Source organism: Thalia democratica, chromosome 7 (genome assembly GCF_965202585.1).
Source record: "Thalia democratica chromosome 7, ktThaDemo2.hap1.1, whole genome shotgun sequence".
NCBI lineage: Eukaryota > Metazoa > Chordata > Thaliacea > Salpida > Salpidae > Thalia > Thalia democratica.
Window position 1 is genome coordinate 34,499,283 of NC_139171.1, and position 13,155 is coordinate 34,512,437.

General features: G+C 25.4%; 1 protein-coding gene across 1 annotated transcript; it reads right to left on the minus strand.

The window, feature by feature from the left end:
* Window positions 1–2,742: 2,742 nt before the first annotated feature.
* On the minus strand, window positions 2,743–13,155 carry LOC145841292 (uncharacterized). Its single transcript, XM_082948657.1, has 4 exons — window positions 13,146–13,155; window positions 5,114–5,229; window positions 3,251–3,385; window positions 2,743–2,889 (listed from the first exon to the last, which is right to left on the minus strand). Exons 1-4 carry the CDS (start codon window positions 13,153–13,155, stop codon window positions 2,743–2,745), a joined length of 408 nt encoding a protein of 135 aa, XP_082804783.1.

Consider the following 13,155-nt stretch of genomic DNA (forward strand, 5'->3'; position numbering starts at 1 on the left):
ACATGGTTTTTAACTGTTTAAGTGGATTTTTACGTCCGTAGACTTAACCATGATTGCAGCAAAAAGATTTATTGGAACTTATTAACTTAATAAAAATGTATAAAGTATATAGTAAATACTAAATTCAAAAGTTATTTATTAGTAGTTGTATAATGAGTATAAACAACAGAGTCTTTTTAATAAAAATAATAAGTTACTCAAATGCTTAATATAGTCCAACAATATAAGTGATTCCAAAAACAAACTTAACCATCCAAAGGTTTAACTTAAAAAACTGTTTGTTTTATAGTTTAACGATAATTTTACTTCTTCAGAAAAGTTAAAATTGTACAGACGTTAATCGTTTGTTTAAGTTAGATCATCAGAGGATTAAAAAAAATAACATTAGAGTAACTAAAAAACTTTTGTTAAAATTTCAAAATCTTAATAAAAACTAAAAAAACTTAAATGGAAAATGTTTAAGATATAAGTAGTCGTTTTTGCCGGGAATATAATAAAAAAAGTTTGTTGTCAAAGTCAAGAAGTTTTACTGTTTACTATAAAGCAGGGTTTCTAAAACTTTTTTTCAAATGGTCCCCTTTAAAGAAATTAAATAAAATTACTCAAAAATCTACCATTAAAATCGCCGAAAATTCTTTTTTTTTTACTTTGCTCTTCATCAACAACTCTTTAATATCTAGTGTAAGTTTCAAATTATGACCTCATGCCCCCCCCCCCCTCCCCCCTCCCCGCTCCCCCTTTGGCCCTTTGCTACTCATGGCCCGCTGAGTACCTTTCATAGCCCCCTAAGGGGCCACTTGGCCCACTTTGGGAAACCCTGCTATAAAGTTTCTCTCAAAAAAAGAAACTTCTAAAATATGTTTAGAAAAACTACTAATAAAAATCAATTTAATCTCTGAGATAAATAAAATTACTTAAAGAAGTAAATTGGCGTTATTTTTTTTTGTTTTCTTACCAGATTTAAAAAGAAGCTCTAACACCATTGAAATATTCAAAATGATTTAGTTTTGTGTATTAAAAAGTATAATGTCCATTTAATTCTAGTTTGAAAAATTTTACTATAAACTTTGAAGTAAGTTTATAGCTAAAGATTTAACAATTATGTGAAAGAGATAAAAAAAAATTAAAATTATTCATAATTTTTCGAGATAGTTTTAAGATTTCAATGAGAATTTTTTTTATAGTAGAAAAAAAATATTTTAAATTTTTAATTAGTTTTGTTATGCATAAATAGTAAAAAAATAATCTTGTACTTAATAAAATAAAATTGACACTAAGTTAAAAAAGTAACATACAAAAAAAAAACTCAACTTAAGTACTTTAGTATTGGTAAGTACAATACAAAACATAACGTATAAACCTAGTTTAGTATAACTACATAAAACTATAGCCAGATAAAATAAACAATGAATTTTAGAGTTTATATAAACGTTTATAAAAACTTTTAAAGTTCATACTAATTAAAAACTACCTTAAAGTGTTTAAGAAATCTAAGCTAAGTATAAAATGTATTGAAAGGACATTAGTAGACCAAAAAGTTTACATAATAAAACAATATTTCGAGCTAGGTAAAGATATTTTTCGTTTAATATTTCTGTTTCAGACTTACAGAACATTTGTTACTAAAACACTTGTTTGAATTAAAACAATTGTTTATTGAACGACAAAAAACGCTCAAAAAGTTTGGTCCAAGCACCTGGTGCACGAAAAAACCTTTCGTTTATCGAGTCATACACCAGAACATTTTAACGTCTTGACTAGGACACAATATTCAACATTAAAACACTATTCAGTCTATCATAAACAAGTTCAACTCGAAATCTAAATTAAAACAACAACTGTAATTTTTTGTTAGTAATTTATTACAAATTAGCGTACATAAAAAAATTATACACAAAAATTTAATTCAATTGAATACTTTGTAAAGATCTTAAAAAAAACACATAACAAAATGCTTTTATCATCTAAAAGCTTGGTGTATTGGGTAGAAAAAATAATTATAATTCTTTTAACTTCTAGGTTATAAAATAAAAGTTTTTGTTTGTTACTAGCCGTGAATATTTAATAAGGAGTATATTTAATGAATTTAGAAAACATACTAAGAAAGGTTTACAAAGCTTTTATTAGATATGTAAATAAGCAAAAAATACAAAGTTTATTTTAAATGTTTACTGGTATTTATGAATAAACAGATAGACATATTCAAAAATAAAGTTTATAGTAAAAAAATAAATTTTACAAAACCTTCTTTTTATCGTTGTTGCATGACGTTGACGAATTCTAAAAACAATACAACTAATGTAAACTAATAAAAAAATGTGTATTAATGAAAAAATATTTGAAAAATCTAAAAAATTGTACTACCTTATATATGAAAAGGTTATTTTATATGTTTTGTATATACAGGTCTGATTTTGTGTATGAAATATTTATTATATTAAGCAAATGTTATACATATTAAAACAAAATTTATTTATTACTGATATAAAACGTGTATTTCTAAACACATTTAAAACATATTCCAGTACAACAAATTTTAAAACTAGAAATTTAAATATAATTTTCTCAAATGTTGGTAATATACACAATGTTTGATTTCAATTATGTCATAGTTTTTTTTTTAATGCACTTAAACTGATAGCTTTGATTAAAAAATGAAATAGTAATAACTTTATTTTACCTACAAGATTTACTTACCTATTACGTAGTCAAATTAATATTTTTTTTTTATAATAAACTAAATTACAACAAACCGCTATAATTAATCTGACGATCTCCGTCAATATCGGCTTCAACGATCATCTCCCAAACTTCCTCCTCACTTAGATTTTCTCCCAGCATCTTCATCACTTCTCCCAACTCCTCCGCAGAAATAAACCCATTTCCGTCCTGAAAAATGACTGTTTTAGGTTTTTAAAGCTACAAAAATCATAAATAGATGTAGATACTAATTATCAATGTAAGAATGATAGTTATAAGTGAAATTGATAATAAGCACGGGTACGTTAATGACCAGTCGCAGATTTGATATTAAATTTAGCTTTTTCCAAGGTTAATTGACAAAGGATAGCAATTTTTTTATCTCTAAAAGTACTACTAAAGTATAAGCTATACATACCAAAAAGGTTTTATATAACGGTCAAGTTAAATAAACGAATATTATAAAAACTTAAAGCCTTAGTTTTTACCACTGAAAAACTATTTCGCCGCACGAATTTCTACTTTTAATGTTCTGTATAAACTCTGTAACCCGATCGAACACGTTGAATGCAGTGTACAGTTCCTCGTCTCTTTCACCCGGGTTCAGCGTCCTGGCCATCAGGTTGAGGAACTCGTTGAAGGTGACGAACCCTTTTCCTTCCCGGCCCACTTCCCCGATAATTTCCTGTGAAAATTGATTTTTGGATTCAATAGTTGAATTGAAATTTTGTCATGCGTTAAAACAAAGCTTTTTTTTTCTAATTTGTATGTTTGTATTGTAATAGACTTATATTTCAAATATTAAAAAATGGTTTAAAAATGCAACTATAGTAGAAATTATTACTCTAAGACTTACTAATTAATATCCGTTTATTGTATTTTACGCATTAAAAAAAAACAATTTTTATTGAAATAGCAGTTGCTTGCAAATTATCTCTATAATTTTTTTTAACGGTAATATTAAGAGGTTTAGGGATAAATCAATAAACCTAAAACCCCAATAAAAGTTTGTTATGAACATGTTAGCAAAAACCATTTTAAAATCATGGATTAAAAATAGTAAATTACTTTGTTATAAATAGTTCCAAGCAAAAAAAAAAAAAACTAGCTTACGTTGTAGTTAAAAGGTTTTAAAAATATCATTATTGAAATACACACGTTTTTAAAATTTAACTGTTTGTTACTAAAACTTCTTTAGATTTAAACGTTATACAAAGTTAAAATATTAAAAAGTAAACATTTTATAAAAGACAAAAGTAGATGAAAAAATTCCAAACAGCAAGTTAAGCGCAACAATTGTAAATATTGAGCGATTGAAATTCTTCAAATCAAATTGCAAAGGGTTAGAAGTCGTCGACCTAATTAAGTTTTTCTTGGCGTTCAAGTGCACTAAATTCAGCCTCAATGAGGTCACAATTGATGTTTTTAATTATTTTTCACTTGAGTGAACTTAGTTAGTTGCTTTTTTATTCATCTATTGATCGTGCATTGAAACATTTAGCGAAAAAAAAAGAAATTTTAGAACAAATTGTTTTTTTATTTCTTTCTGTTTTGGTAGTCTTATGTAACAAAATACTTTGATTGAGTTTTGAAATACATCATTAGTTTTGTTTTAAGTAAAATAAAAAAATTTGGTAGGGATCTTTTTTGTGAAAATGAATTAAAAAATTATAAGTTGTAAATAAAGCTTAATATAAATCTCTAAATGAACGATAAAGTTCAATTAATGAACTTGAAAAGAAATATCTAATCTCGGCTTAAAGGTTTAGACAGGGTATGTCTTACTTATAATCCTTTAATTAATTTAAGCTGTCATAAGTATTTAAATGTTTGAAATTAGTTTTTAAAGTAAATATAAACAATTGTAAGTTCGAAAAACAACTAAAAAACTTTTGTTGAAAAAGTAGGACTTAACTTTGCAAGCTCGACTTTGAAAAAATTACTTCAACAATTATCGTTGTTTTTATACTTAAAAGGGTGCAAAAACAATAAAGCGTTTTATTAATACGTTATACGACTTAATTTTCCTAATTTTCCATCTATAATTTCTTAGCTTATCAAATTTGTTGTGTGAATACAAATAAATTATTCATACAATAACATATAGGTTAAGAAAACTATGTTTCCCAGAATTTTTTTATCGATTTTTTGATATGCTGTTGAATTTTTAAAATAGATAACTTAAAAATAATTGATCGCAACATTTTGTTTTAAACTGATGACAGTACTAAACATTTGTTTGAGACTTTAAATTTTACTTAAAAACGATACGTTATTTTTCAAAATAAAAAAATAGCTCATTAAAAGCAGAGCCAATTCGAGCTACTGTTTATACAATTTTACCGAACATTTAAAATTTCATCTTTTGAAACTAATTAAATGTAACGCTCCATTCATTATTGAAAAAATAAACTTTAACATCTGCTTCAGTCGGGTCGATACCGAATGCCTTCATCGCGGTCGACAGTTCCTTCGTGTCAATTGTGCCATCGCCGTTTTTGTCGAGCAACTTGAAAGCTGCCTTGTATTCTGGAAATTGTTAACGATATTGTTAATTTTAACATAAATCGTTTAAATATTCAAGCTCAATAAACTAACCGCGAGTATTTTAAAATTAATTTTAAAATTACAATTAAAGTTTATTTCTTAGGCTACGGTTGCATGTTGCCTATTAGGAAAGCTTACATGCAAGCAAAGTTTTTTTGTACTAAATTTTGTTTAATAACTAAGTACGAGAGACGGTTTTGCCCTTAAGAAAGTTATACACCAAAACATTTTTTTGAAAATTAAAAAAAAGTTTACATTTACTAAAATGTTACAGATACTCAATAAAATATATTATAAAAAAGTTAAGCCATGTAGTTGAAGTGGTTGAGTTTTATAAAAACTAAAAAAATTTCGTTTTGCATTTATATTATTTTATAGTTTTTGATAACTAAAAACAAATGAACAATATTTGTACTAAAAATGTTCATTAATAAATCGAAGATTAAAATCGAACATTAAATAACTGTAATTTAACAAAAAACAACCTTCAACAAGTTCAGCTGAAAAATTATCCACCTAGATTAGAAATATTAAATATTTATGTTATAACAAAAATGTTAATACAAAACCGTAAATTAAAAAGCATGTTTTGTGAAACTTTAAAATGTATAACAATTCATATAAAATAAAACATTACATAAAGTTTGGCAATTTAGATGTAATTTTTTTTTACAAAAAAGTAGTTAATTTAAATCTAAAAAATTAAAAAAAACTTATCAAAAAATTAAGTTGAAAAAAATTAATTAATACTTTAGTTTTGCAATCAGTTAATTGACATATATACTTTTAAAAATAATACTAATACAAAACAAAGTTAAAGCTGCAAAAATATACTTACCATGCTATATGATAAAGAAACACTTGATTAAAATAAATTGATATATAAAAATTGATTAAAAACTAATATATCTGAAGTATAAATGAACACAATAAAATATAGTTAAATAAATGAAGGCTAAAATGAACAAAAAGTGATAAACTAAAAAAAGTTTTTCTTTCTTTAAGTAATTATACATAAATTGTTTTATACTAATTTGATGAAAAACTAAGTTTGATTTGAAATAAAAAACAAAAGCTTTTCTCTACCTTTTAAACGAGAAAACTATGATCTCTAGAAGTAAAACATTTTTTCTTCACATTTTAAATGATGTGTCAGTAATCTAGACTGGAATAACAAAAGCTAACTTTGAACAGATAATCAAAACTTAAATGTACAATTTTTATTTGAAACGTTATGTTCATAAAAACCGAGAACGCTTAAGTTTTCTACAATATTAATTGTTTAGACCAGTAAAATTAAAAAAACTTTTACTTAATTCTAAATATTGTGCAGAATTAATTAGTAAAATACTTAGTATTTTCAGAGCATTTGTTTTTTAAATGCAAGTAAAAGTTACAAAAATTAAGTTTTTGTATTAAAACTACAAATTAACATACTTAAATGCTTCATACATTGTATTAAAAACACATATTTACTACTAAATATTATTTTATATAAAACTTTATCATTTTTCCTGTTTTAAAACTAATTTAGTAGATTAACTTAGTATTCTAAAAAATACTGATACATACAATCGGTAAATTGATTCTCACTTACAACTCTTTTTTTAGAGATAATGATATAAATAGCTTTTACCTTAATTTTTTATTTTATTTTATTAAAACTTAATAATCTTTAAATATTAAGTTAGTTAAACTTGATACCCGTTGCAATTTATGTATATTATTTTGTTATTAAATTTCTTAACAAAAAAACACTAACTAAACTAAAATTATTAATTTTGATAAAGTCGTAATGCTGTTTTAAAACACTTAAATGAAAGAAAACTAGTTTTATTAAATAAAAAAAAACTACCTTAAAGGTTAACTAAAAATAAATTAAATACTTTGTAAAACTTTTTCGTAAGTTGAAAGTTTGACATTAGCTGTGTAATTTTTATTCTTTTTAGAAATTTAGTTGTAAGAAAGCGTATAAGTTTTCATTTTAGTACACTAATTTATTCAAGTGTTATTAAGACTTTCAAAGCAGCTTAATAATAACTTACATTAGTTTATTAAGATGTTAAAATTATAATTAAAGATTTTGTAGTTACATTTAGTTTTTACACAACTATAGTATTAGTTAATAAACATGTGTAAAGTTCAAGTGTAAGTACTAATGTTTTCTCTAAGAATTTAGGCTCGGATTTTTTCTTTAAAAACTTTTAAAAAAGTATAAATCTATTATAAAACTTAAAAAGAAAAATACTAAGATAAAAATTGGTATAATACATTCTGTCATATAAGAATGTTTATCAAGACCAATGACTAAACGTAGAACAACCAATATACAAAAACATTTCTGCAATGTCGAGGTATACAAGATGTCCTGAACAAGACGTTAAAAGGTATCCAAGTGGTGTGCGACTCGATAACCGAAAGGTTCTTCGTGCACCAGGTCCTAGGACCAAACATTTTGAACGTCTGTTTTGTCGTTCAATAGACTAATAATTTTCAAAAATGTACAACAGTTGAAACGACGGTGTAAACAAAGCAAAAACAAGCATTCTAATGAGCATAGTTGCCAAATCTCAATAACAATATTGCCACAAATTTACTAGGGCATGATGAACAAACAAACGATCATTTAGTGTTCAGAACTGTTTGCTTCTAGAATTCTGGCAAGTGTGGCTATAAGTTAATTATGTCTATCAAACGACAATACCCAGCAGACTCACCATTTTAACTTAAAGTTTTTTTTTACGAAAATCACTCTAGTAGCGTAACGCTGTTAGTTAAAACAAACTAACGTATACTAAATTGTAAGTGCTCAGCTGTCACATCAGCATTGATATTCTTCCAATTCTTCTTCAGAGAACTTAACACCAAATAAGAGTGAATATGAGTTAACAAAAAAAGACCTTTCAAAATAGCTTTAGGAAAGTTATGAACAATTTTCTTGACTAACTAAGAACAAAAAAAAAAAGGAAAAATACGCTTGATTTGTTAAAAACGTCTAAATTTAAACTTGGTCGCAGTAAATTCAATCATAATGTAAGTGCGAACTCGTTAGCTTGGTCCTATATTGTTTCGCCATCAAAAAAATACTTATGTTTTATAAAGCAAATCTAAGGTTTAAAAAAAATTACCACTGTTATACAACGTTTCACAAAAAAAAACTATTATAATTATGCTTTTGTTTTAGTAATCTAAGGAATCTGGCTGTTTCTTTGTTAATATTCTGATCAGGCCTAAGCCTGATTTCAAAAAATATCCGGATCAAATAAACAAAAACAATGAGAATCTAACTCAAGTATTTCATTAAACACTAGTATATAATTACATTAGGAAAAACTAACCCAAAGTATTAGATAATTTTACAAATTGTAACTTATGATTGTTATATTGTTTAACATATATGTAAAAAAAATTCTTGTTGCTACCAAAGTTTTTACCAGTATAAACTTATGATTTGTAACCTTTTTTGAAGCTATTTTTATAAGTAGATTTTGTATAGAAAAAGTTTTTATTTTAAATTAAGCACATCATTAGTAACTATAGATAAAAACGACATCACAATAAAACAGTCATCTAATCTACAAGTTTTTAAATACTATGATAAAAAATTCTTACGTCAAACATATCATATCAGAAATACAAGCAACCGTAGTCATAAAACCAGTAAGTTTGTTTACAACAACTACTTAAGCATGTTTTTCACATACTAAACAAACTAAGTGACTGAAGCAAAATGTTTATCTTAGTTTATTTTCAAACAATTAAAAAAAACTACTTTTTAAGTCAGAATATAGACACTAAAACAAATTGTTTTCAAAACTTTAATCAACAATTTAAGGGAAAAGAGATTACATATTGTTCAAATTAATAAAAAAAAGTTGGTACTTATAATATAAGTTGTTGTTGTTATTTTAAAATCTACAAGAATTTGAATTTTAAAGTTGAACAAAAAAATGCAGAGGTTAAGTATACATTTGTTTTAAAATTTTGATGAAAAAAAAGTTCATAAAGGTATAAAAACCAAACGAGTTTAATAAAACTCGGCTTAGAATTTTATTTAAAACCTTACCGAAATGTATAACGGGTTATTTAGCCAAAAGTATCAATTTAGTAATTATTATTTATAAATTTGTTAGTAGCTTTATCTTTTTGTATTGCAGTGGTTCATAAACTTTTAAGCTGTACACAGAAAATTCCTGAAGACAAAAAAAAACGTAAACTATGTATAAGGCATCTTAAGTACAACAAAAACTAATCTTGCTATACTTTAGTTTATTGGAATCAAATATTTTTGAGAAGCTTTAGAATCATTGAAAAGTAAAATATTTAAGGAATTTTAAATAAAATACATATTTAATTTGGAAAAAAATAATAACACATTAAATATTTTGTACACAGTTATTTTGTATAATCTACTCTGTTATTTACTACGCGTACAGCTGGTATGCCTAAGTTTCAAAAAAACAAAAAGTTCAGAATATATACTATATTGTTTATTGAGCGACAAAATACGCTCAAAAATTTTGTTCCAAGGACCTGGTGCACGAAAAAACCATTCGGTTATCGAGTTATACACCAGAACAGTTTAACGTCATGTCCAGGAATAATTATTGAAAATTTGTTTGTATAAAGTTAAAAAACCATGATCGATTACTTTTGTGGCGATTTGCTGATAGAAACCTGACAACTTTTCTGTGCAGTAATTTAGAAAAAAACGGCTGCAGTTTCTACACCTCTGTAAGTATTAGTGTATTTGAGAAGTTGTGTAAATAAAAATTAACAAAAAGTTAATGTCAAGCAAATATTATTTCGAAGACCAAGATCCGACCCTTTCATTGTATTCATCTAAAAAAATAAAAACGTTATTTTGAGTAATTAAAAAAAAAATCAAATGTATAAAAACAAAAAAATATTCATTAAAAGCTCTAAAGATTTTTTTAAACTTTAGTCTTATTCTATCTTTTCTTATGATACAAGAGTTCGAAAGTTTGATTTTGCTTTATCATAAGACTGATTAAAAGTGTTTCAAAATGTTTAAAACCGTGCACATAAAAACAAAGAAGTAAATTCTAAACATTATAAATAATTACAAAGAAATTAGTCATTACTTCTGAAAGTGTAATATATATACTCTACTTAGTTATTTAGTATTACATGTATACTTCTTTTAAAAAGATGCAAAAAAAACTTTAAAATGTTTAGTTAACTTAATAAATAAAAAAATATAACTTGTCTAATACTTATTACTTATTTTTTACGTAAAATTCAACTTGTCAGTATATATTTACTTAGATTAAATAATATTTAAAAAAATAGCACAAAAGCGTCCAAACTTTGTAACAAAGCTCTTTTCAATACTGGAACATAAGACAAACCAGATTGTTATTTCGTTGATGATGATGATAATGGAAAGCTCGTGATTATTAACAACAAGTTGTCACAACATTCGCTACCTGAATGTTTCACTCACAACCAGTTCTCAAGCTTCCTACGTCAACTAAACTTTTACGGGTTGAAAAAAGAAAAAATTCTGACTGTCATAAAAACCCACTTCTTAAGAAAATATGTATTCTCTTTAGAAAGGATATCTTTGAAGTAATACACGCCATTTTGGTTAAAAGCAAAGTGCTGACCGGTAAGAAAAGTTACAAACGAACTTTCCAAGATTCGAACAAAAGTGGTTTTTCTCTACAAGATTACAATGACAGTCTAAAGAGAGTGAATGTGAACGAAAGTTACTAGTAATTATTCACTTATTTTAGAACTTTATGCTTTCACAACGGCGTGTTTTAAAACTATTTTTAGATGTCAACTGTACATGGATAATTTTACACTTGGCTGTAGTTATTCTTGGTAAATTTAAATATCTATACGATTTTATATACACAATTGAAAGCTCAAAAACTATTTCGCAGGCTTCTGTTAGCGATTCAATCTGGCCAAGGACTGTACATTACCATTTGTATATTTTCAACAAAATTTGTTTTCCTAATTCTAAACAGCATTTGTTTATTTTTTGTATATGAAAGCTATTAGAAAATAACTTGCAATTATTACTGAAAATACTTAAGTTTAGAATGCATTATTATTTAAGTTTTTTCTTTGAAATTAGCAAAATTTTACATAACTGTTGAGGTAACAAAGTAGAACATTTGAGTCACCGGTGAAGTTTATAGCAGAGCTCTTTTCAAATATTTGAAGATAAAAAAAACTAGGAAATTTTTTCGTGGATGATGACGGAGAATTTGTTACTATTACAAAAAGAGTCCCTGTTTTCAGATTAATATCTACCTGAATATTACGAGCACAACAATTTTCAAGTTTCGTGCGCCAATTAAACTATTACGAAAAAATCGTCTGACTGTCGTAAAAATATATTTAAGTTTATTCCCATTTTCTCTTTTGAAAAGACAATTACGATGGATTACAAGCCATTAGGCGTAAACATGCTAAAGTACCAGCAAATATTGTTGATAACAATCAAACAGTTTATGGTTGCTTTAAAAATGCACAGCCAGTAAAAACAATAGGTAGCTATGTCACTATTAAATATATATACAATATCACTCAGAGCACGATGAAAATGGAGCTCGCTATTGAGCATAATGAACCACTGCGCGAATACGTCCGTAACCTATCAACAGGTGGTAATGTAGGTGAGGTTTTACCAATAATTAGCGGTGAATTAGAAGTTCAGGTTTAAGAAAAACCAAATGTTGATACTATTTAAACTTTATAAAACTAATTAACTTTAATTAAAAAAAAAATTAAAATTTTAACATCAATTTTGATGCGGCAGAGTCCAAGATAGTCGATATAACCAGTGTTAGAGAAGCTGAATTTGTAAATAAAAAAGCATAAATTTACAGTGAACTTCTAGCAGATCAATAGTAGTCAACTTAAAAAAACTATTATATTTTAAAAAATTTAACTTGAATGATTTTCGTGTTAGTTTTATTTTGGGTACCAGTTAGCATTTAAAACTGTTTATGATTTAGATTTTTTCTCAAATTATATTTAGTATCAATTTAGGAAGATATAGATTGTTTTAAACATATTAAAAAAAATCGGTAAATAAAACCAACTTTTTACGCTCTTGTCCTATATTATAACACTACTAGTAAATATGTATAGCGAAGTTTTGATAAAAAATATTATTTTGGCAGTAAAGTATGATTAAAAACGATATTTATTAATACTTAACATACGTTAAATTTAATCAAACTAGTTAATTATAACATTTATTATCCAATAGGTCTTTTACTTCACCCAGGTCTTTAAATCAACTTTTTTAGATTTTTTGTATGCGTTGTTATTACTAGGAAAATATGCAATAGAAGGTTTATAAAATTAGATATTTATAGTTTTTAAACATAAAAAAATATTGGTATTTTCTTTTTTTTAGAATATTTTAAGATAATACTGTTTAAATAAAACAGGCAATTTAGTTACATTAAGTCAAAAGATAATCTTTAGAACATGAATTTAATAACATAAGTTTTTAAAACAGTTTTTTTTTCAAATAGTAAACTACTATAAAGTTATCGTTCTTTTTAATTACATTTCAAACGTTTAAAACTTTAATAACGTTGTTGAATAATATTGAGTTTTTCACTTATATAATGTTTATACATTTATCTAACCGTTAGTTTATTTAAAAATAACAACTTCATTTTATTTAAGTAAAAATAATGGTTAAAAAAGTATAAGGGTAGAAGTTTTTGAAGCATTATTTATTTTAAAGTAATTTTTCAAATTTAGTCGATCAGAGATTTAGAGTTTTTTTTTTGTTGTTCACATATTTTACAAGCCTGCTAATTGTGAGTATATTTAATTATTTAAGTTTTAAGATTATAATACTATTAGTTAGCTTTTATTTTCTAACCTTAACATAAACTAACCTAGTAACAT

Excerpts from the sequence above, each read along its gene's own strand:
- LOC145841292 (XM_082948657.1), bottom strand. Across the intron at positions 3,386-5,113 it reads CGACTGAAGCAGATGTTAAA|GAAATTATCGGGGAAGTGGG; the intron begins GTTTATTTTTTC and ends CAATTTTCACAG. Across the intron at positions 2,890-3,250 it reads CATTCAACGTGTTCGATCGG|GACGGAAATGGGTTTATTTC; the intron begins GTTACAGAGTTT and ends GTCATTTTTCAG.